General features: G+C 41.1%; 1 protein-coding gene and 1 long non-coding RNA gene across 3 annotated transcripts in view; one reads left to right on the top strand and one right to left on the bottom strand.

Annotated features, from left to right (window-relative positions):
* SLC9A9 (solute carrier family 9 member A9) overlaps nucleotides 1-23,532 on the bottom strand; it is a 626,265-nt gene that overhangs the window by 230,633 nt on the left and 372,100 nt on the right. Inside the window, exons 10-11 of the mRNA XM_002716580.6 lie at nucleotides 3,370-3,483; nucleotides 1,784-1,895 (exon numbers count right to left, since the gene is read on the bottom strand). Of these exons, the coding sequence (XP_002716626.3) occupies nucleotides 1,784-1,895; nucleotides 3,370-3,483 (226 nt within the window). The remainder of the gene's footprint in view (nucleotides 1-1,783; nucleotides 1,896-3,369; nucleotides 3,484-23,532) is intronic.
* Nucleotides 16,995-23,532, top strand: part of LOC127493944 (uncharacterized) — a 34,152-nt gene continuing 27,614 nt past the window's right edge. For both annotated transcript variants that reach the window (XR_016232744.1, XR_007924538.3), the window contains exon 1: nucleotides 16,995-17,735. This is a non-coding gene — a long non-coding RNA (uncharacterized LOC127493944). The remainder of the gene's footprint in view (nucleotides 17,736-23,532) is intronic.

The raw sequence follows: 23,532 nt of genomic DNA, 5'->3' as shown, positions 1-23,532 counted from the left end.
ATAACAGAAAGACATCATCAAATCCTGGGCCTCCTCACATTCCCTGCAGTACACAACGTATTGGTAGCCTCTATTAGAATTTACTGTAGCTCCAATCCTACACAGAAACAAATTTTAGAAAGTGCTAAGGCTGTAGAAACCATCCAGTCAGGTGACCTTCTGGGCAGACACTTCATATCCCAACAAGATTATCTAAAACCTTACATTATTCTGAAAGCATTCCTTGTCAGATGAAACAATTTAAAGTGTAACAACCAAGTTTTGAAAATACTTGTAAGTTGTTATTATCCAGAATAAAATTACTGATGTTTTGATGGGAAAGAGTGAAAAGTGCTTTCTAGCTCCTAGAAATGCTTTGCAAAAATGCAACCCAATGCTGGTTTCTTATTTATGTGATCACACAGGAACATAACTAAAGTCAACTCATTGCCAAAGTTTGTTGCTGTTCTAAGACTAAAATCACCCCTCATCCAACTTCTCATTCTGTTTATGACTCTCTCTCACACCCAAACATGTCTGGAAATACAAGGGAGCTGATAAGAGGCCTTCAGAAGGGTGACTTTTAACTTTGGGTCTCCATTTGTCCATACTTGATTAAATGCTCTCAGCCTGGAAGCTGCCTGCTTTACTGTGTGGAATAGGCTAGAATGGACCCTAGGAGAAATAAGCATTTCATTCCTAGTACCATTTGCAAGAATTTTTAGACACTTGGTCAACTCTGAGCAGGGTTTCACAGATCTGGGTTCAGGAATACTGGACCAAAATTTTAACCCCTTTGAGATCCTGAATCTCAGTTTTCCTATGTATAAAATATAACAACATTTGTTTCATAGGATCAATAAATAGCAATTATCCAATAGTATCAATAAATGTTAGTTTCTCTCACTTCTTCTCTATGCTTGAGTGAGCCCCAAATTACATTGCAAATTACAAATTACAATGCATAGTCTGCATTGTTTTGGTTGGAGGTTCTACGTTACTCTCAAGTATCCCACGGTGGATGGCCTCTGTGTGTACTGTATGTGTAGACACACATAGAAGGCGTGGGAGCGTCTCTGGACAAGGGCTATAAACAGGGAAATACTGATGGCAGGAACATCGGCTAGAAAGACAGCACACTCCCCGGAGTTGCTCAGAGTTCGCAAATTCACTTGGTTTATTTCTTCATTTGAAAAGAAGCCTTCAAGTATGGTTTAAGCAATTAGAACGGAAACGACTTGAGAGCAGAGACCTTGATGGTTTCATCAATCAGGGCCTACAACCACTCTTGGGCACTTGGTGAGGGCTCAATTAATATTTATCTTCTCAGCTAACGACTGGACGGACTTAGATCCAGCTTACTTCTACAACATCTGTGAGACGCTTCTGGAGCCTAGCATGGGGAAGAAGCAGGGATTCCAAGGAGAAGGAGCTTTAACATCGGACTGGGATGTGCATTTGCACATTGCTTACCTTGAGCACACAATTTATAAAATGATAATTCAACCCCCCTGATATGAAAATTGAACTGAAATAAGCCAGGGGAAAGTCCAGTGTCCATTCCAGGCCAGTTTCTGACCAGATGCCCTGCCTTGAATCTGTGCAGAGAGACTTCCCTTTCTTTCACTTCCCTTTTGGAAAGAGAACTCCTGTTATTGCTCACAACTTATGGAGCATGGTGCTAGGTACAATGAGACAAAGAGAAGTGATATTTCCCCTGGAGACCTGAAAGTGTCCTCATGTCTTCCATATTCTGTGCAAGTGACAGAGAACACAGCACTCACTTCTGAGGTAGTTCACATACCTGAAAACATCATCATGTGTTGAAAGTTCCAGGGGATCTTCTGCTTTCGGCCCAGATTCAGGAGGAAGGAGAGGGGGTATATGTTGCAGGCTCTGGCAATAAAAATCGCTAGCTAGAGATAAGCACAGGGAAACATTGAGGAAAATGGTGCTGAACGAGGCTGGGAGTCATGGAGCTTCTCTCCGTTGTGACCCAGAAAACAAGGATACTCATGTCAACTCACATATGTCCAGCTTCCTCCCAAAACTCATCATATAATGTCAACCCTATTCCAGAAATAATACAGAACTCTGCCTTTCTTTGAACATATACGGGATTTCCAGTTGTTAAGCCGGATACCATTTCAATCACTGTAAATTTTCTCATCACATTTATGTTGCCGATGGCTGACTCCGGCCTCAGCTCTGCTGTGAAATGCGAGGCAGACACCGTTAGATGCTGTGGCCTTATCTTGCGGAGCAGCACTTTGGGGGGGGGGGGGTAAATGTACTTCTGCTCGCGATCACCATCTCTTGTTCCACCACTTCACACTTTACACTCCCTGAATCTAGCAAGCTTGGCTCACTCTCTCCTTTTAGTGGATTTAATCTTGAGAGGAATTGCCTGTCTAAATGTATAATACAACTGCTGCTTTAAGAGGCATTTTACATAAAACTAAAATGAAAATATTGGTGGGATCCATCTCTCCTTTTCACTGCCTTTGACTTCTTCCATGATGGACTGTTGTTTGTTCTCAGGGGGATGGAGTTGTTTGGGCAGAGAGTAGAGCCCAGCTGAATGCCCACTGAGGCAAATGCAGGTGCTTGTTGGAAGCAGGGCTCAGAGCGAGGGACCAGCAATCCTGGCTGCTACCAAGAGCTGCTTGTGAGAGAGGTGGCTGCCCATTTTTCAAGTGTGAATAAGGGCAACAGTTGCAGACTGTCCTTGGGGACATTTCTAACAGCTCAAAATCCTTTCAGACAGACACCCATTTCCACTGGGAATGCATCCTGCTCCAGGCCTACAGCTAGGGAAAGTGAGGTCTATATTTTATCTGTCCTCTTAGGGAAAATAAAAGTACTCATTAAAATAAACTTACAAGTGTACAATGCTTAGGATGTTGAAAGCAAGCCTATCACAATAATTTCATTGGATCTTTTCTTTGTCGATCCTGTTTTCAGAGTCTTCATTGGAAACCATATTGCAATAAGAACATTTCCAGAGCCTAATAATCCTGGCTGCCTTCTGATATCATCTAGTGTGGATTAAATAGATTTTATATAAAGAATGAATTGATGTAATTTTTGTAATGGTTTCATAATTTTAGCTGAACATATTTATAATACTTTAAAACATCATTTTGTTTTAGTTTTCCCTTTTATTTTCCTCAGTCTTTTCCAAACATCTTATCCTGAACCATAAGTATTTAATAAAGGCCTTAAATTCCGTAGGGTACTTTTCTCCCCTTACTTGAAATTACGTATCTGCCTTGAGTTTGAGCCTAGCAGTGAAACTGGGGAAATTTAACAGTTGAACAGCATAATCAGTAAAAGTAAGCAGTTTGTTCTCTTCTCTCATCACCCCATGTTTTATATTTCAAAGGATACAAAGGCTCCCAGTATAAAAAGAGCATTAAAGATATGATTCTGGAACGTGAACAGAGCCAGGCCCATGTAGCAGAAGATGACGTTCTCAGCCAAAAAGTTCATAAATTCAAACAACTGAAAAACAAAACAGAAACAAAAAACAAACAAAAAAAACACCCATTAATTATGACTCAGGTTTGTGTCCACTTAAGTTCTTACAACTATATTTGCTGGCTGGCTGGTCCCTTCTTGATGTAGGAGAGGCATCCTGTTGGCCTTGTTCTCAGTCTCTGGAGTGGTGCAGGGCTGCCTGACCTGCCAGGTCAGCTGACTCTACCCTGGCTCTTTACGACATGGAAGATGCCCAAGCCACGTCTGCATCCCATTGTTTCCAACTGCAAGGCTGCTAGAGATACCATATTAACCAGCAGGAGCCTTCCACGGAACCATTCCTATTAAGATGACAAAATAGTCTTTCTTAAAGAAACTGAAGCTCAGCGATTTTTTTAAGGTGCAGTGGAGTAAATGATGCAAAGATTATTTAGCCTCTTCTGCACATCATCCAGTAGATGCACTTGAATTTCCATGCCCTGAAGAATTCAATTTTAAATGAAGCTTAAGTTCAATAATACCCTCAGGCAGAAAGGAGGGACAGACTTGAAAACTTGGAAACGTGGAATAAGGATGAATGTTGATTGTCTTTTAACTTTAGAGTGATCAGTATATTTCAAACCCCAGACAATGAGACTCATTAAATTGACTGATGTAGGTATATCCATTAAATGTCTACAGTTTCTAGCTGGTAAAAAGAAAATGATTAATCCTGGAGATCAGTTTATGCAGTAAGAACACAATAGATACATCAAATTCAGTCAGAAGAATGGAGGAGTAACACGCTATGCTGAGAGAGGCTCCCAAGAGTTATTCTTAGACCATTAACCAAACACTTTAAGTTGAACATGAAAAACGTTCTCCAACTTCTAGATTTAAAGTAAAAGCAAAATGCGTCCAGGAGCGGCAACAAAGGCAAATTTGGAAGAGACTAGATTTTATGATCCAGACTTTTCATTTGGAAGTTTCTGAAACTTCATTCCTGGCCTGACATAAATAACGGTCAGGTAGACGTCTCCGGAGGCCTTTCTCTTGACTTTTTAAGGGCTCATTATTTTTTTACGTAATGTATTTACAGCCCCACAAATAATGCCCAATGCCTGTTCCCTGACAGTTGACATAAAGAAAAGCAGAATCTTGTCGGAAACATTATTTAAAACCAGTAATAGAGAGAAAGGATTGAGAAAGACATGGCTCCTTGGCACAAGATGCCTGTTCTGTGGAGGCAGCCACCGTGGGTTCTCCTGAGCTCTTGTATTACTCCCTAGCCCAGCAGACGTGCGCCCACCCTGTCACCCAAAGGAGCACAGAAGACAGGAGAGGGGCTAGCACAGGAGACAGGGCACACTCATCTACTTGGTATTTTCACTTTTTCAAAAAGTGAAATTTGGCTACTGTCTTAATCTGTTTGGGTTGCCAAAATGAAATATCATAAACTGGGTAGTTTAAATAGCAAAGTTCATCTCTCACAGTTCTGGAGACTTGGAATTCCAAGGTCAAGGTGCCAGCTGATTCACTGCTGGTGAGGTTCTTTTTCTTGGTTGGCAAATGGCCACCTACTTGTGTATCATCACGTGGAGCAATGAGATCATCTCTCTAGTGTCTTTGTAAGTACACCAACCTCATTCACCAGGGTTCCAACCTCATGATCCAACTACTTCCCAAAGGCCTCACCTCCAAATACCATCAGATTGTAGATAAGGGCTTTGACACATGAACTTCGGGTGAACACAAACATTTAGTCCTTAGCAGCTGCAAAGTTTGTAATATTAATAAACAAATGTCAAGGTTAAATTCACAGGGCCTCGTCTTCTCCTGCACCCATTCCAGGGATATGTTACTCTAGAGGAGACATGTTGCTGCCTGTTATCCATTCAGCCTTTAGGATCTACCTTATCTCCCACTTTCAGCCCATGGATTGATTCCTCCATGGATCAGATATGGATCATACAATTCAATGCTACACCACTCAATGCATTTCTCTAGGCACTGTGTTCCATTCAAAAATGGATGTGACACATTTGGAGCCAAGGAAATTCAATGAGGCCTTTGCAGGGAATGTTAGGACAAAGATTTTCACCTTTCCCTTACATGAGAAATCAGAAGGACTCCAGCCAGGGAGCTGGTAACAGTCTTCTTATGATCTCGGGGGAAATGGCCGAGTAAGAAGCCAGGGCCTGATAACACTATATAATTCTCCCTACCCAACCTCTCTCAGAGTAGAATCTACCCTGGGGCTTCTGAATTAAAGGCACCAGGAGATTACTCTTTGATTTGAGGTGCGGTTCAGTTCTGTCATTCAAAATCATACGTACTCCTTTCAAATCCTGCACTAGCTGAACAAATAAACAAACAAATCTTTTATGCCTCACACAGAGTATAAACAAAAGAATGTAGGGCCAACTTTTTTACTCTTCAGACATGGAAAAAGTCTGTTACTCTTGCCCACTATCACCACCAATCTTCATCTATTCATTACCTTAAAGAGAAGAAAAGTACCTTGGAAGAATCATTTTTTTAGTTGGTTTTTGAGAAGTGAGGGGAATTTTTACTATAGATTTTACATGGTTCACTGTAGCTTTAAATATTTGTCTCAGAAATTTGTTTCCTTTGGACACTCCAGGTTTTAACTTGATTTATTAACTTAGCTCATTAAAATGTAACATTGCCCAATATTCCAAGTAACTGTGTACAAACATATGGTAGAAAAGTTCAATTTGCATTTTCTTAAAAGATTTATTTATTTATCTGAAAGAGTTACAGAGAGAGACAGAGACCAAGACAGAGACAAAGAGAGGGAGAGATCTTCCATCTGCCGATTCACTCCCTAGATGTCTGCAATGGCCAAGGCTAGGCTGAGCCAGGCCAAAGCCAGGATCCAGGAACTTCATCTGGGTCTCCCACAAGGGTATTAGGGGCTCAAACAGTTGGGCCATCCACTGTTTTTTCCCAAGCTATTAGCAGGGAGCTGGCTTGGAACTGGAGCAGTGGGACACAAACTAGTACCCATATGGGATGCTGGCATCTCAGATGGTGGCTTTACCTGATGAACCACAACACCTGCCCCTCAATTTTCATTTTAGGGCCATTTTTGGACCTACTCTTTTTTCCTATGGTTATCCATTCATGTATAAATACCACACTCTTAATTCAGCTCCATAATGCATTATGGAATTTCATAGATTTGATCCCTTACCTCACATTATTGTGAATTTAATTGGTTATTTTTGCATATTTAAAAATGTTTTTATTGATGTTTAATTCCACAGAAAAGTACATAAATCAAATGTTTATACTGTAAGATAAAAAATGTTATTACCAATTCCTAGAATGGCTCTTGGACCCCTTCCCAGTCACACTTCCTACCAGAAATCAGTTTTTCTTGCTTCCTATTTTTATATGAGTAGAATAAGGCAATATGTACTCTTTCTTATTTGTCACCCTTTACTTACTTGACATTATGTTTGTGGGTTTCTTCATGTTGTATCTATGAAGATGTAGTTCATCTTTTTGTTGTTGTTGCTTGTACGACTATATCCTCATTTATTTATCCACAGCACTATTCATGGACGCTTGTGTTGTTTTGAGGTTGGCTACAATGCATCTTCCTGCTATAAATGCATATTTGTCCTTGAATAGAATTGTTGGGACACAGTGCCATGCAGTTTTCCAGAATGGTGGTACCAACTGGCACTCTCGTCTGTATGTCATTGGTGATTTTAGTTGATTCACATTCTTGCCAAAATTTGGTTTTGTTGACCATTTTCTAATTCACACTTTTCTTTCTTCCTTTCTTTCTTAAGATTTATTTATTTATTTGAAAGTCAGAGTTACACACACACACACACACACAGAAAGAGAGAGAGAGAGCGAGAAAGAGAGAGAGAGAGGTCTTCCATCCAATGGTTCACTCCCCAATTGGCTGCAATGACCGGAGCTGCGCCAATCTGAAGCCAGGAGCCAGGAACTTCTTCTGGGTCTCTCACATGGGTGCAGGGGCCCAAGGACTTGGGCCATCTTCTACTGCTTTCCCAGGCCATAGCAGAGAGCTAGATCGGAAGTGGAGCGGCCAGATCTTGAACCGGCTCCCGTATGGGATTTGGGTGCTTCAGGTCAGGGTGTCAACCTGCTGTGCCACAGCGTTGGCCCCCACACTTTTGTTTCTTGACATCAGCATTTGAACTTAGGAATCAGATGGTCAAGTTCAACAAAAATTCCCTACTGGTATTTTAGTTGGAATTTCATTGAAGTTGTTGACTAATTTGGGTAAAATGTACATCCTTCTAGAATTGAAGCTATCAGTCCATGTGTGTCAGATATCCTTACAACTGTTTTCATTTTCTTTAATTTCTCTCAGTGATTTCTGCATAAATAGTTTGCAAATCTTTGTTTAAATTTGATCCCAGGATTGGTGTTTTTGGCAATCATAAACTGTACTCTTTTCAAAGTACATTTTCTAATTGCTTGTTACTAGACTTACATACACAATTGATTTTTTAAAAATTGATCTTGTGTCCAAGGCTTTGTTAAGTTCATTTTGTAATTTGTTTCCTTTAGATAATTCATGGTTTTAATTTGATTTATTCACTTAGCTCATTAAAATCTAACATTGCCCAATATTCCAAGTAACTGTGTACAAATACATGGTACAAAAGTTCAATTGCAGTTCTTTAAAGATTTATTTATTTATTTGAAAGTCAGAGTTACAAAGAGAGAGAGAGACAGACAGACAGACAGAGACAGAGACAAAGAGAGGGAGAGGTCTTCCATCTGCTGATTCACGCCTTAGATGGCTGCAATGGCCAGGGCTGAGCCAGGCCAAGGCCAGGATCCAGGAACTTCATCTGGGTCTCCCTCATGGGTAGCAGGGGCTCAAACACTTGGGCCAGCTGCTGCTTTATCAGTGGGTTCCTTTCGATTTTTACAGTAATATTGTTTGCAAGTGTAGTTTTCCAGTCATTAACCATTTAGCACCTTTTGTTTGTTTCATTGTTCTCCTTAGGACCTGCAGCACAGTATAGAATAGAAGAGGGGTGATGTGGCCCTCTTTGTCCTATACTCCCAGTCTCAAAAGGAAAAATTTCAATACTTACCTATCAAATTCATAGCAATTCTTTAACATATTAAAGACATTTCCTTATATCCTTAGACTACTAGGAAAATACACTTAGGCCAGCGCCGCAGCTCACTAGGCTAATCCTCCGCCTGTGGTGCTGGCACTCCGGGTTCTAGTCCCTGTTGGGGCGCCGGTTCTGTCCAGGTTGCCCCTCTTCCAGTCCAGTTCTCTGCTGTGGCCCGGGAAGGCAGTGGAGGATGGCCCAAGTGCTTGGGTCCTGCACCTGCATGGGAGACCAAGAGGAAGCACCTGGCTCCTGGCTTCAGATTGGCGCAGTGCGTCAGCCGTAGCAGCCAATTGCGGGGTGAACCAACAGCAAAGGAAGACCTTTCTCTCTGTCTCTCTCTTTCTCACTGTCTAACTCTGCCTGTCCAAAAAAAAAAAAAAAAAAAAAAAAAAAAAAAAAGAAAATACACTTAAAGAAATATCAAGAAAATATATATATATATATATTTAAAGATCTATTTTATTTATTTGAAAGGCAGAGTTACAGAGAGAGGCAGAGACAGAGAGAGAGAGGTCTTCCTTCCACTGGTTCACTCCCCAAATGGCCGCCATGGCTGGCGCTGAGCCGATCCGAAGCCAGGAGCCAGGAGCTTCTTCCGGGTCTCCCAAGAGGGTATAGGGGCCCAAGGACTTCGGCCATCTTCTACTGCTTTCCCAGGCCAAGGCTGAGAGCTGGATCAGAAGAGGAGCAACCGGGACTAGAACTGGCGTCCCTATGGGATGCCAGCGCTGCAGGCCAGGGCGTTAACCCACTGCGCCACAGCACTGGCTCCAATATATTAACCTTTTTAACACTACTGGATTTAATTTGCTAACAATGTACTTAAGATTTTTTTGTCTTTATCATGTAGTATCATTACCAAGCTGCATTGTTAATGTTATTCGGGTGTCACAAAACAGGTTCCTCTCCTCTCCATAAACAGAATAATTCTGGGTGTGGACTTACTTTAGTGGAAGGAGGATCAGTCAGAGATCCTATACATTTTTGTATATATTTGAGAAGCTGTATGTGTCTAGGAATTTCTCATTCCGTCTATATTTTCATATTGGTTGGCATCTAGTTGTCTATAATAGCCTCAACATCCTTGTGTCTGACCCTTCATATTGGTATTGGGTCTTCCCATTTCATTCCTGGTGAGTCTGCTTAGGGTGCTATCAATCTTATGAGTGTGTTCAAGAGGTGACTTTGGCTTTGCTGAATTTTCTGTTTTGTACTCAACCCCTTCACCCAATTTCATGAATTTCTCTCTTATCTTTATTATCTCCTGCCTTCAACCACTTCAGTTTAATATGATTTTATTTAGTATTTCGGGGCATCATTCCTGGATGCCCTAGTGGCTTGTCAATTCCTCACAACCCCTACTTTCCGCACATTCGCCAGCTTTTCCTCTTGCCTTGAAGGATGCTGTCCTGGCTGCAATCACTCAGCGCTTGCACTTCTTGCACAGATATTTTTCTTGGTGAAAAATCTTTTTTGTCAATCTCCCCTTCCCAATTTTGTGATGTTTCGTATCACAACAAACATGTATATCAATTTAGAAAGAAATGACAGCTTTACAATATAAAGGGAAAAGACAGATTGTGTGACAAGATTGTGATGTACGTTCTCTAATTTGGGAAAAAAATAAGACAATCAAAAGATGGATTCCTAACTCACTTCTTAGCCCCAAATAAATTCCAGAAGAAGCAACAATTTAAGTGGGAAAAGAAATCATACTTATTAAAATTCAAGAAGTCATCTGTAATTTTGTATGTAATTTTTCCTCAGGAAATGTTATAGGAATTGTTTTTGCTAGCAGAAAACTGGAAACAAATACCCATAGCAAAAGAGATGGTTAAGTGAAATATGGTACATTCGTATAATGGCAAATACTTTGGGGCCCGCACTGTGGTACAGTGTGTTAAGCGACCCTCTGCAATTTTGGCATCCCAAATGGGTACTGGTTTGCATCCTGGTCACTGCACTTCTGATCTAGCTCCTGGCTAATAATACATCTAGGAAAGCAGCAGAGGATGGCTCAAGTTTTTGGGCTCTTGCCACACACACGGGAGACCTAGATGAAGCTCCTGGTTCCTGGTTAAGCCAGGCCCAGCCTTGGCCATTGTGGCCGTTTGGGGAGTGAAACAGTAGATGTTCTCTCTCTTTTTGTCTCTCCTTCTCTCTGTAAATTTTTATTTTAAAAATAAATATTTTTAAAATACTAAGTATTTTAGGGAGTTCTTTATGCATCAGTACAGAAGGACATTCAAGATCTATTGTTGGAGCTGGTGCTGTGGTGTAGAGAATAAAGCCGCTACCTGCAGTGCCTGGTCTCCTATATGGTCACTAGTTCGAGTCCTGGCTGCTCTGCTTCAGATCCAGCTCCCTGCTAATGTCTCTGGGAAAGCAGTGGAAGATGGCCCAAGTTCTTGGGCCCCTGAACCCATGTGAGAGAACTAGAAGACCGCTGGTTCACTCCTTAAATGGCTGCAACAGCTTCAACTGAGCTGATCTGAAGCCAGGAGCCAGGAGCTTCTTCTGGGTCTTCCATGTGCGTGCAGGGGCCCAAGGACTTGGGCCATGCTCCCCTGCCTTCCCAGGTGCATTAGCAGGGAGCTGGTTTGGAAGTGGAACAGCTGGTATTCCAACCGGCGCCCATAGTGAATGCAGGCGCCTCAGGCCAGGGCTTTAAGCCGCTGTGCCACAGCACCAGCCCCATGTGTGTTACTTTTATAGCTAAAGGAAACTTAAATTAGAATGAAAATCTTAGGCCGGCGCTGCGGCTCAGTAGGCTAATCCTCCGCCTTGCGGCACCGAAACACCAGGTTCTAGTCCCGGTAGGGGCGCCAGATTCTGTCCCGGTTGCCCCTCTTCCAGGACAGCTTTCTGCTGTGGCCAGGGAGTGCAGTGGAGGATGGCCCAAGTGCTTGGGCCCTGCACCCCATGGGAGACCAGGAGAAGCACCTGGCTCCTGCCTTCGGATAGGCGCGGTGCGCCGGCTGCAGCGCAACTGGCCGCGGCGGCCATTGAAGGGTGAACCAATGGCAAAGGAAGACCTTTCTCTCTCTCTCTCTCTCTCTCTCTCACTGTCCACTCTGCCTGCCAAAAAAAAAAAAATCTTAAAGTAGAATTAAAAACCTTTCCAAGTATTTTCTTCTTTTAGCTGTACTTATATCAGGCATTCTTCATTTTTTTTTATTTTCAGGAAATTACCAAATATCCTTAGCTATTCCTAATGTTTTTCTCATTTTCTTTAAAAACTGTTTTTGAGTGAAGAAAAACATGAAGAACAATGGAACAACAAAACAAAATGTTTTGTAGAACATCTTTTTCGGTGATCTATTCGAAGTGTCTAATAATTAGCATATTACATACATCTCACCATACTTCTATGTAACTTACTTTGACTTACTCAATAACAGGTCATAAGCCTCTTTCCATGGCAACACTTTTTAATTTATTGCACAATTTTAATGGGTATACAATATTCCATTGTATCTTCCTACCACCTAATTTGATCTCACAGGAACCCATTTTTAGATACTTATTTGTTTCCAGATGTTTCCCCTTACAAACAACCCTGCACTGAGCGTCTTTGCACAGAGACCACACCCTCGCTGAGCAAGGATTCCTTGGGAGAAACTTCTGACACAGGCTGCTTCTGCCAAAGACTGTGTATTCCTTTGCTTTGGGAGGCATTCTGCCACCCTTCATAAGAATGAACCAATTCGCATCTCTGCTAAGGGTGCAGAGGGTGCCTTGCCCCCACATTCTTCTTAACATTGGTTTTTATACATCTTTAAAAGTCTTTGACAACCAGATAGACTCATTTTAAATTGTAGATGGTTGTTAACATTTTAACAACAGTTCCTCTCATAGCAACACAGAAGTACTGATTAGCACTCCTCTGTCTATTTATATCACATAACAATATTTCTCTGAATGAATAGGCTTCATAATACTTTCCTTCTTGGGGCACTTAATGAAAATCTGTGGGTGAATTCAATTTTGTTTCACACACAAAAGTCTCCTGAGGACGTATTTCAAGAGCAGAATCTACAGCCAGGCCTCACCAACAGACAAAACCAATCTGACCATTAGGACTTCATTGCCTGAGTCTGGCCTTGGGTAGCTGATTACTGAGGGAAGGGATTTATTGATCAATTTTGGAGAAAATAAAAGAAAAAAGAAAAAAAAATCCTCCACCCAAAGCCAACAACAACAACAACAATAACAATAAATCTCCATCTAGTCAACACAGTATTCAATATATACAAACTCAAATTTATTTCCTCCCTACTCAGATCAAGTAACTCGACTCAACTTTTAATTTATTCAGGACAGTGAACATCAGTTATTTTGTTTTCATTAATTAGGAATTTGGGAGCTTTTGAAAAGATCCAGGTTAAAAATAATCTTTGCTTAGGAAGGCTTTTCTTGAGGGGGAAAATGTAGTGCACATATGATTAGGGAAAGAGTTAATCTACGTAAGAAGACAATCTGTGCTTAAAAATTCTGAGATTTCGGAGCTGGCACTGTAGTGCAGTGAGTTAAAGCCCTAGCCTGAAGTGCTAGCAGCCCTTATGGGCACCGGTTCGAGTCCAGGCTGCTCCATTTCTCATCCAGTGAGACCCAGAAGAAGCTCCTGGCTCCTGGCTTCAGATTGGCCCAGCTCTGGCAGTTGCGGCCATCTGGGGAGTGAACCAGCGGATGGGAAGATCTCTCTCTCTCTGCCTCTACCTCTCTCTGTAACTCTGCCTTTCAAATAAATAAAATAAATCTTAAAAAAAAAAAAAAACCTCTGAGATTTCGCAGTAACCATAAGATGGCAACTTAATGTGGTCAGCAAACAAGTTCTTTGAAGACTTACTAGAAACTTCACTATTCCTGAGTATGAGGTATTGTACATTATTTACCCTACTTACTAGGAAGTTTTAAAAGTCATATATATTTTATAAACTATATTACTAATTTTGATAGGCTTCTTTTCCTATTTGTAGAAAAGAATGAAATTTTATTGTATTATGATGATTCATGTAGATAAATATTACAGTAGCTCTGTAAATCTTGGCTTAACTAATACTAATTAAATTCACATAGACTTCTCAACATAAATTTTATTAGTGTTAGTACAGATTGACCTAATCTATTGACTTTCATCTACTTGTCCAAAAAATGCACTGATTTTCATTTTGACTGAGATGTTAACCTACAGACACATACATATATATAACTGGAAGGAAGAATTTAAAATGCCCTGTGGCAGAGGATGTGTCCCACTGTGTTCACAGAGCTTCTTTTTTGAAAGTTTTGGGGCTCTCTAAGCACCCTTGCCTGCCACCCAGCCATTCCCATCCCGTGCATTCCATTGTGTTCTTTTAAACTTATTTATACTTTTTAAAACCATGAGATTTTCAAAAGCACAGCCTATAAAAATACAACAAAACACATTTTAGGAAGATGAAAAAGCATCATTAAGCTAGTAAAGTTAATATAGGAAATAAATGTAGTTACAGCTACAAGGAATCGAGCTTCATTAAACTGGATAAATACTGAACAAATACTGCAGCTAGATTTTCTTGAAATCCTGGAGATTAGAACGTAAGGGAAGGGGTATTTTCTCTGAATTTGCTAAATTACCTTAGCTAGTAAACACTGATAATAGTGTTGTTGTTTCTGGGGGTTGTATACGGTTTTGTAAGGCTGCATTTAAGTTAATGCACTATTAAATTAAGAGTAGCTTCTAATGTCTGCAACTCCTCAGAGTAATTATTATGATGCTAATTAGAAAAAATATTGATCCTGAAATAAGATTGGACTTAAATCTCTTGATTAATTAAAATACAAACACACATACACACAGTTTGGATCATAAGATTTCAAGGAGAGAGTCATCTTATAATGTATATAGTCCTGTAATCTACCCAATGCTTGAATATTCCAACACTATTTTCAGACTTTACATCCCAACCAGGGGTTAATCGCCATGTTAATCACCTGCTCCTCTCTATCACTTCCAACCACTTCTCCTATTTGTGTTTCTTTGCTTCATAGAAAATAAGTCACATAGGGTATCATTTCATTTCATACCACTTGGCTGCATCAGCTGAGGGAATTTTTCTCAGAATAGTTGCAGTAGCAGGCAATTCTACAGTTTAGGTAGAAACTGCCACTTTTCATTCAACCATCTTATTAGTCTGGATAGTAAATGTTTTGCTGTGTGTTTATGGTGGGCATTTGGGGCCTGGAGTCTAGAATATCTGCAGAGCCCAGGTAGAGAGAATCACATCCTAGAAAGTGTTTGCCACAGGATCTTCTCAGTAAATCTAAGTACTGGCCCTTAGAAATAATAAAAGTTGTAGGATACATACGTAGTTTCTTGATGGTTTTCCCATAAATACTGAAGAAAGTTACCTACTTGAAATAATATATTAAAATTTTGTTTAAAAAATCCAGTAATGAGTAAGCCAAGAGAAACACCAATATTAATATTAGGCACTGCTATGAAAAATTCACACATTATCAAATTTTTAAAGGGTAGTGTTTCTTTTTCTATAGCTTCTTTCATTTTGCTACTCTCATCCTTTCTTTTTTTAAAAAGTACTATTTATTTATTTGAAAGCCAGAGTTCCAGAAAGGCAGAGAGAGAGAGAGAGAGAGAGAGAGAGAGAGAGAGAGAGAGAGGTCTTCCAACTGCTGGTTCACTCCCCAAATGGCCACAATGGCTGGAACTGAGCCAATCTGAAACCAGGAGCCAGAATCCTCCTCTGGCTCCCCCATGCTGGTACAGGGGCCCAAGCACTTGGGCCATCTTCTACTGCTTTTTCAGGCCATAGCAGAGAGCTGGATCAGAAGGGGAGCAGCTGGAATATGAACTGGTGCCCATATGGGATTCTGGGGCCACAGGCAGAGGCTTAGCCCACTAAGCCACAGTGCCGGTCCCTACTGTTATCCTTTCTTAAGCATCTTGTGTGTGTGTGTGTGTGTGTGTGTGTGTGTGTGTTTAAAGACTTTTTTATAGCAGTTTTAGGTTCACAAGAAAATTGAGAGGAAGGTATAGAGATTTCCCACATACACTGTGCCTTCCCCTCCCCCAGCCTCTGCTATTATCAGTACACCATGCATTTGTTACAAGTGGTAAATCTTTATGGAGACATCATTATGACAAAAGTCCATAGTTTATATATGAGTTCAGTCTAGATGCTGAACATTACTTGTATGTCTTGTTTTCTTTGTAATTAGCCTATACTAAATTCTTAGTGGGAATACCAAGGATATATAAGTCATAGGTCAGACTGGTAGAACAAATACAGCATAGGCTGGGTAGCTTTCTGGTAGTTCTCAGGACTGAGAAGTTCAAGATTGCAGTGCTTGAAGACCCAAGTATCTGATGAGGGCATATTTCCTTGTTTGCTGACAGCTTTTTTCCCATTACATCCTCACATGGTGGAGAGCAGAGGGAGCAAGCAATTTCTCCCCTGTCTCCTTTCAGAAGGGTACTGGTCCCATCATAATGGCTCCACCCTCAAATTGCGTCCCAAAGGCCCATCTCCAAATACCATCACTCTGGCAATTAAAGTTTCAACAAACATGAATTTGGGGGGCACACAAATGTGCAGTAGATAAGACAAACTTAGAAAGGAAGGCTTCTAATGATGGTGGATTTTAGGATTCTGAATGAAAGGCCAAAATGCCAGGTTTTTCAGTCATTTGAATGACAACCAACCAAGATGTGGCTAAGGATAATCTCTATCCAATATGAGAACCAAGTGCCTTTTCTACATGAAAACATAACACTGGCAACCAACAGAATATTGAGCCCCAGACATCACCAGCTGTGTTAAATCTACTCATGCCATCTCATTGCCTTGAAGAAAGTGTTGCAAACTAAAATATCTAGTACTGATGGCATTATTCAATGTTGTTTTATGATCAGCTACTTGACAATGAAAGGCATTAGATCATCAGGGAAAATGTGAAAGACTAGAATCAAACCAGTATTCCTTCAACCAAGCTTTGCTTCCAGTGTTTTAGATTGAGAAGCTGAAGTACTTGTATGAAATAACACTGAGATGTATAAAAAGGTCTTCAAGAACTTACTTGCTTTTTGTTATTTTATTCCTAATAAACACTGTTATTTATGTTAGTGCATCTGTCTTATTCAAAATACATGATAAACCTTCTAAATTAGGTATTTCTTGTGGGGAGCAACCCGGACTAGACTAAGTTACTCAAATTAAGACTTATTCTATGCATCTGCTCTCCCACAATATGGCGCTGGGAGAGGAGAAAACAGCTTCTACCCAGCTGCCTCCAGTTCAACCAATAAACAGCAGGACCTGCTCCTGATTGGAGAAGAGCAGCGTACTCGGCGTGTGGGCAGCCGAGTTGGGATTGGCAGAGGAGGACTATAAAGGAGGAGAGAGACGGCATGCACCAGGAACATCTAAGAGGAACACCTGTGCAGCCCCCGAGAGAGCCGGCCGGCGGTGTGCCGCTCCCCTGCGGAAGTGGGGAATGCGGCCAGGGGGAACTGCCCTTCCACGGAGGTGGAAGGGATAGTAGCCAACCCGGGAAGAACCAGCAGCAAACCCGGGGAGGGCCGAGCAGACGAAAGAACAGCGCAGGGTCCTGTGTCGTTCCTCCACGAAGAGGGGGAGCGACATAATGGTGCCGTGACTCGGTTAGGAAACATAGGACGGATATGAAACTTAGGAGGGAAGAAACGGGAAGAACTGGGAAAATGCCAGAGAGAGAGACTAGCAAACAGCCTAGGGAAAAGCTGGACGAAAAAGGTGCCAGAAGAAGCTATTGAAAGCCTAGGCATAGACTCGGATACGGACTGTGGGAAAGAAGTTAGGATTTAAAGTGAAAGCAAGAAGAAACTTAGACTCAGATACGGACTGCAGGTTGAAAGTGAAAGTGAAACCTATAAGAAACTTAGACTTGGATACGGACTGTGGGGAGAGGCCAGGAGAAATGAGAGGAATATTGTTGGAAGAAAACTTAAGGAAACATACCGGGTAGAGAAAAATGTTAGGGAGGATGAAGCCGCGAGTGCAGGCCGAGGCGGAGACTTTATAAGCCACCTTGGAATTCTTCAAGTCACCCCGGGGAGCAAGAGGCGAAGATCTGGAACCAGAGGCAGAGACGTGGGCCGCCAGGATTCGCCAGGTTAGTCCGGGGAACTTGGACTGAATGCTGGTGGTGGCGGAAACATTCGCGGAAGCCGCTGTGTGCAAAGAGAGCACGGGGCGTGAATAGATAGAGAACGCGGGGCTGGCGCGAGGCCGTGGTGCGGGCGCGAAGTGTGTGGAGACTGTGGAGCGTGCGCGCAGAGCCTGGAACCCGCCGGCAGGGCGAGGCGCCGGGAAGCCGCGCAGAGCCGTGAAGCTGCCGGGGGCGAGGTGCCGAGAAGCAGCTTCGGGGTGGGCACCGGGAAGCCGCAGGGATAAGAGAACCAGAAGTTTAGAAGTAAAATGAGAGAAATAGGAATGCTGGAAAATAGAAGTAAAATAGGAGAAATAGGAATGCCCGGAGATAGAGAAATAGAGAAATAGAAAGGCCTCCCCACAACATGGCAATGAGAGAGCTTGGATTCGGTCTGCCTGATTAGTGAGGCGATGAGCACCTGCGGGCGGCTGGCAGCTTATGCGCCGCAGGTCACCAAAGATAGGCACGAATCAACACCAATAGGCCTCCCCACAATATGGCAATGAGAAAGCTTGGATTCGGTCTGCCTGATTAGGGCGGTAAGCACCAGCAGGCAGCTCGACCAGAGTATGAGCTGCAGGTCACCGAAGACAGGCACGCATCAGCGCCTAAAAACCTCCTCACAACATGGCGAAGAGAGGACCTGGATTCGGTTTGCCTGATTGATAGGACTTGTAAGAACCTGTGGCAACTCTAGCAAGTAGAGCAGAGTGTGTGCTGTGGGACACCGAAGACAGGCGCGTATCAACGCCAAAAAATAAAAAGAAAGGGGGATCTGTGGGGAGCAACCCGGACTAGACTAAATTACTCAAATTAAGACTTATTCTATGCATCTGCTCTCCCACAATATGGCGCTGGGAGAGGAGAAAACAGCTTCTACCCAGCTGCCTCCAGTTCAACCAATAAACAGCAGGACCTGCTCCTGATTGGAGGAGAGCAGCGTACTCGGCGTGTGGGCAGCCGAGTTGGGATTGGCAGAGGAGGACTATAAAGGAGGAGAGAGACGGCATGCACCAGGAACATCTAAGAGGAACATCTAAGGGGAACACCTGTGCAGCCCCCGAGAGAGCCGGCCGGCGGTTTGCCGCTCCCCTGCGGAAGTGGGGAATGCGGCCAGGGGGAACTGCCCTTCCACGGAGGTGGAAGGGATAGTAGCCAACCCGGGAAGAACCAGCAGCAAACCCGGGGAGGGCCGAGCAGACGAAAGAACAGCGCAGGGTCCTGTGTCGTTCCTCCACGAAGAGGGGGAGCGATATTTCTTATGCCTATTAGTCATTAAACAGGAATCATAATTTTTCAGGAAAGTATCTTTTACTACCCTTCCCTTATCTCTTATATTTGACGAAGACAAATATGAGAACTAATTAAACTGATTTGCTGTTTAACTTGACCAAATTCTCTGATCGATTTTCCCTTTTGCTTTGGGACCATCTTTTGTGAAATTTGTGGAGATAGATATTTCATAATATAGATGTTAAATAGGTACAGATTTTCTTGTGTCTTTCAGTATGATTTCAAATATAATAAATTTATATAATCTCAATGCAAACAGTGATATTCAAACTCTTAAATTTTTCAAGTAGTTATAGAAGCCAAGTGGTTATAGATTCAACTGACTTTACTGACAAATACAAAGTCACAATGAAAGGATAAAAATAATTTTCTTTTTGCAGAACGTTTTGAATTCCATTTTTGAATTCTTCCTGGATGTACTATGGAAAGGCATTCAACAGAGGGCTTAAAGCTCCGAGTAGAACATTGATTCTGCTGGGAATGATGAAAAATTGGAGAGTGTGAAAGAGTCTTTATACATCAGAGAAATCAATGAAAATGAAAGATAAAAAATATGACATTTGAATAATGCCATTCAATTGGAGAATAGCTATTAAATGATTTTTATGAAGCCACAGATATCAATAAATCAATAGATGATGAAAATTAAGTTTGCTTGACTTGTTCCTTTCTAATGAACAGCTAAAATATAGCAAATGTAGATTGTCAGTGCTTATGCTGAACTTCAGAAAACTCTTATGTTACACCTATTAACTGCATTGAGCTTTCTTTTTCAGTAAGATTTATAAAGCTCCCCTCCATAAAGCCTCTTGGTATCGAAGTTGCTGCACACCCTTGACAATATAGGCAAAATGTCAAAAATTATGAATTATCATAGTATAAGAATATATCTCTCTTTGTTTCCAAGGAAGGCAGTTATATTTTCACATAAAAACCATGTATGCATAAATCAATTCTGAATGAGAGCTTTAGCTTTATTTTGGTCGTGTGGTAGCCAATTTCATTTTTGTTCCAAACATTTTAGGTACAAGCATTCTTCAAAAAGTTCATGTAAAACATGTGTTATGAAAAAACTATGCATGGATTTTAATTTTTTGTAGGAAATAGCTAATTTTAATTTATAAAAGGATTTTATTAATAATTAGATTCTCAGGGTCACAGCCAATGCATAATTACTACAACAATTTCAAGTTAACGTGATAGTTATTCAAAGAGAACAGATTTAATGCAGTTCATAGATACAATTAGAAAATAATGGTACTTCCTTTCTTCCCCCCTCCCTTTTTCTTTTCTACTAAATTTTGATGTAACATATTTTTAATTTACATTATTGTCAAAGTCTTAATGCTCCACTAAATAAAGAGTTAACAAGTGGGGAAAAAAGCCACGTAGTTTAGCCAGAATATAGGCCAGGGCTATAAGTAATAATCAAATGAAAAGATGATAATTTCACTCTTTTACAACAGATTTAAAAATAATCACATATCATTAAAACCATAATAGTATTTCATTCTTAATCACTGGATTTGACAGATATAAAACAAAGTTGAAAGAACTATTTTTGCAGCAATATTGCATGGGTTTTAGCATCAAGGTAAGTTTATATTTTCATTCCATTTGTCAAGAATTTCAGAAGACCTTCCTACTTCAAAGCTACCCCACAGATATCTCTCAGGGAGACTCTGGGGCTGTGTGTTGTATTTATGACTTTCAAAGAGTGTTTATATGCAAAAATAAATCAACTGCATAGGTAGAGGGAAAGACCCTCTCATTGAAGTTCAGTAGAAGCTCTTAATCAGTGTTACTTTTCCTAGATTAAACCTTCACTCCCCTTTCAAACAAACATATAAATATCTTGTGTACACTATATGCTGAGGGCAGCTAGAGTCTTAACTTTCTCTATTTCAAAATTAGAGAAAAAATTGGAAATTTATTTGAGAGTTAGGGAGAAAGTGCTCCCATTCATTGGTTCACTCTCCAAATGCCTGCAACTATTTGGCTTGGGCTGGGTCTGAATCTGGGAGCTGGGAATACAATCCTGGTGTCCATGTAGGTAGCAGGAGCCTAATTACTTGAGTCATCACTACTGCTTCCCACGTTCTACACTGGCAGGAAATCTGGAGTCAGGAGCTGAGCCAGAGCCAGAAATCAAACTCAGGTACTGAAATGTAGGATGTGGGTGTCTTAACAGCTAGTCCGATGCCTGTTCCTAAAACTTTTTTAATTTAATATTTCCATCTGGTTCTTCTTACATCATGTACCTGCCTCATATTCCTAATATTCTCCTTTATCTATTTAAGAATGCTAACTATCCCTATTTTAAATTCATTGTTCATATGTTCCAATCATTTCACATCATGTGGACTGTGTTCGTTATTTGGTTTGTTTTACAGAGGTTTTACTAATTGGGCATCTTGCTATTTTGACTCATGAGGTCATGTTTTCCTGAGGTCAGTCCTGTCTGGCAATGTAAATGAGAGGAACCACACACACTGTGGATAGTCCTTTAGTGGTTTTAAAGAGATGGTGAGAGATCACTTTCAGGATAGAGAAAACCCTTAGCACCATCAAATTTATGATCAGCTATGTCTGTTCATTCCTTTGAGTAACTCCTCTATCAGGAATTCCCTTTTAAATTCTTAAAATTAAGCAACAGTGGGAAGAGGTCATCTCTTTAGGCGGTCTTTTCTCAGACCTGGGGGTTTGGAGGTGTTGGAGATGGAGACAACGGTGTCCAATAGCAGGACGACTAGTTCTCCTAGACCCTTCATCAATGGGTTTACTCTACTGACACCACAATGGTGCCTTGGGATAAGGCAATAGGGTGGACAATAATCACCCAAAACAACAGGAAAGAAGAGAAGACGGAAGTAGAAATCTACCTGAACTACTCTTTCTGTTTCTTGCTTGGCTGCTATGCAGACTGTGGTGGTCCTATGGACTTCAAGGCCACTTTGCCTCTCCTGCTGTTCTTATGGTTTTTGTTACTTGGCTGGCTCCATGTTTTCTCTAAATCAGGTAGTCTCTCCAGGTTTGATTTGGGAGGAAGGCACCAGAAGCTGGAGTTAGTTCCCTATCTGGTCACCTCTTACTTTTGAATTCTCTTCTGAAGAGTTGCTGATGGAGAATGGTAATTGGCATTGAGCTGGTGTCTATAAGGGGATACGCTCAATCTAATTTGAGTCAGTTTACAGCCCACATCAGGGGTACTGAACTCAAGCTTATCTACAGGAAAGATCACTCACATATTCTGACCCCAGCAGGGCCTGCACAAGGCAAAACTGGGCATATGATGTAGTCTATGCCTTGTCCCCTTTGCCGCTCTCTGATGTGGCGTACAGCCCCTTTTTCATGGGTAAGGAAATCATGCATTTCATACGGGTTAGGACTGACCTATTTTGTTCGTTCTTCCCCATCTAAATACAAGTTGCTTTTTTACCATTTGCTCTATGTGTGATTAGAAAATAGTTATTCCACCTAACAAGATCTCATTTGCTGGACCCATTATACTTCAGATGCTGGATACCCTAAAATCTTGCCTTCTGGCAAATCAATCTGAATATTCAGAAAAATGAGTAAAGTCACAAACATGTGATTTCTCACAGAACATTTACAGATAACCTCAAAACTGGTCTGCACACACACAAGGGCACAAACCACAATTATTGAGTTTGTCATGGTACAGCTCTTAGCACAAAGCTTAGCATATCATAATGCTCAATACATACCTGTTGAGTGAATACAATGATTAAAAGGGGACCCCCCCAGGAACTACTTGGAAGCACTGAAGGTTTATACAATCTTCCTGCATGGAAATTTAGGAATATGTAATAAAAATGTATAGGATGTAAAACCTCGAGCTGAACAATTCTACTTCTTGGAATTTTTCCTAAGGAAATAGTATGACAAGTACACATAAATTTAGCTGCAGGATGTTCACTGCTTAAAATAAAAAGGATGGAAAAGCAACAAAAACATATACCCAAAATAGAATAATTGACCATTTAAAATGGATTGAATTTCTAAAAGTTCAACACAACACATTACTTTTAGTATTTTTTTTATCAGATACTCTTTATCAGATAAAGGAACTTCTTCCCTTTTACTCTTTGTAGAACATTTTTATAATCAATTAGTGTTGAATTTTTTCTATTACATGTTTTTTTAAAAAATATTTATTTATTTGAAAGATACTGTTACAGAGAGGTAGAAAGAGAGAGGGAGAAAGAGAGAGAGAGATAGAGATAGAGAGAGAGAGAAAGAGAAATCTTCTATCTGCTGCTTCACTCTCTAAAGGGCTGCAAACTGCTGTAGCTGAGCAGATCTGAAGCCAGGAGCCAGGAGCTTCTTCTGGGTCTCCCATGTGAGTGCAGGGGCCTAAAGATTTGAGCCATTCTCCACTGCTTTCTGAGGCACATTAGCAGAGAGCCAGATTAGAAGTGGAGCAGCTGGGACCCGAACCGGT

This window comes from Oryctolagus cuniculus, chromosome 4 (assembly GCF_051225735.1).
Source record: "Oryctolagus cuniculus isolate XC-2025 breed Fujian yellow rabbit chromosome 4, ASM5122573v1, whole genome shotgun sequence".
Taxonomy (NCBI): Eukaryota; Metazoa; Chordata; class Mammalia; order Lagomorpha; family Leporidae; genus Oryctolagus; species Oryctolagus cuniculus.
This window is presented reverse-complemented; position numbering and strand designations above follow the sequence as displayed.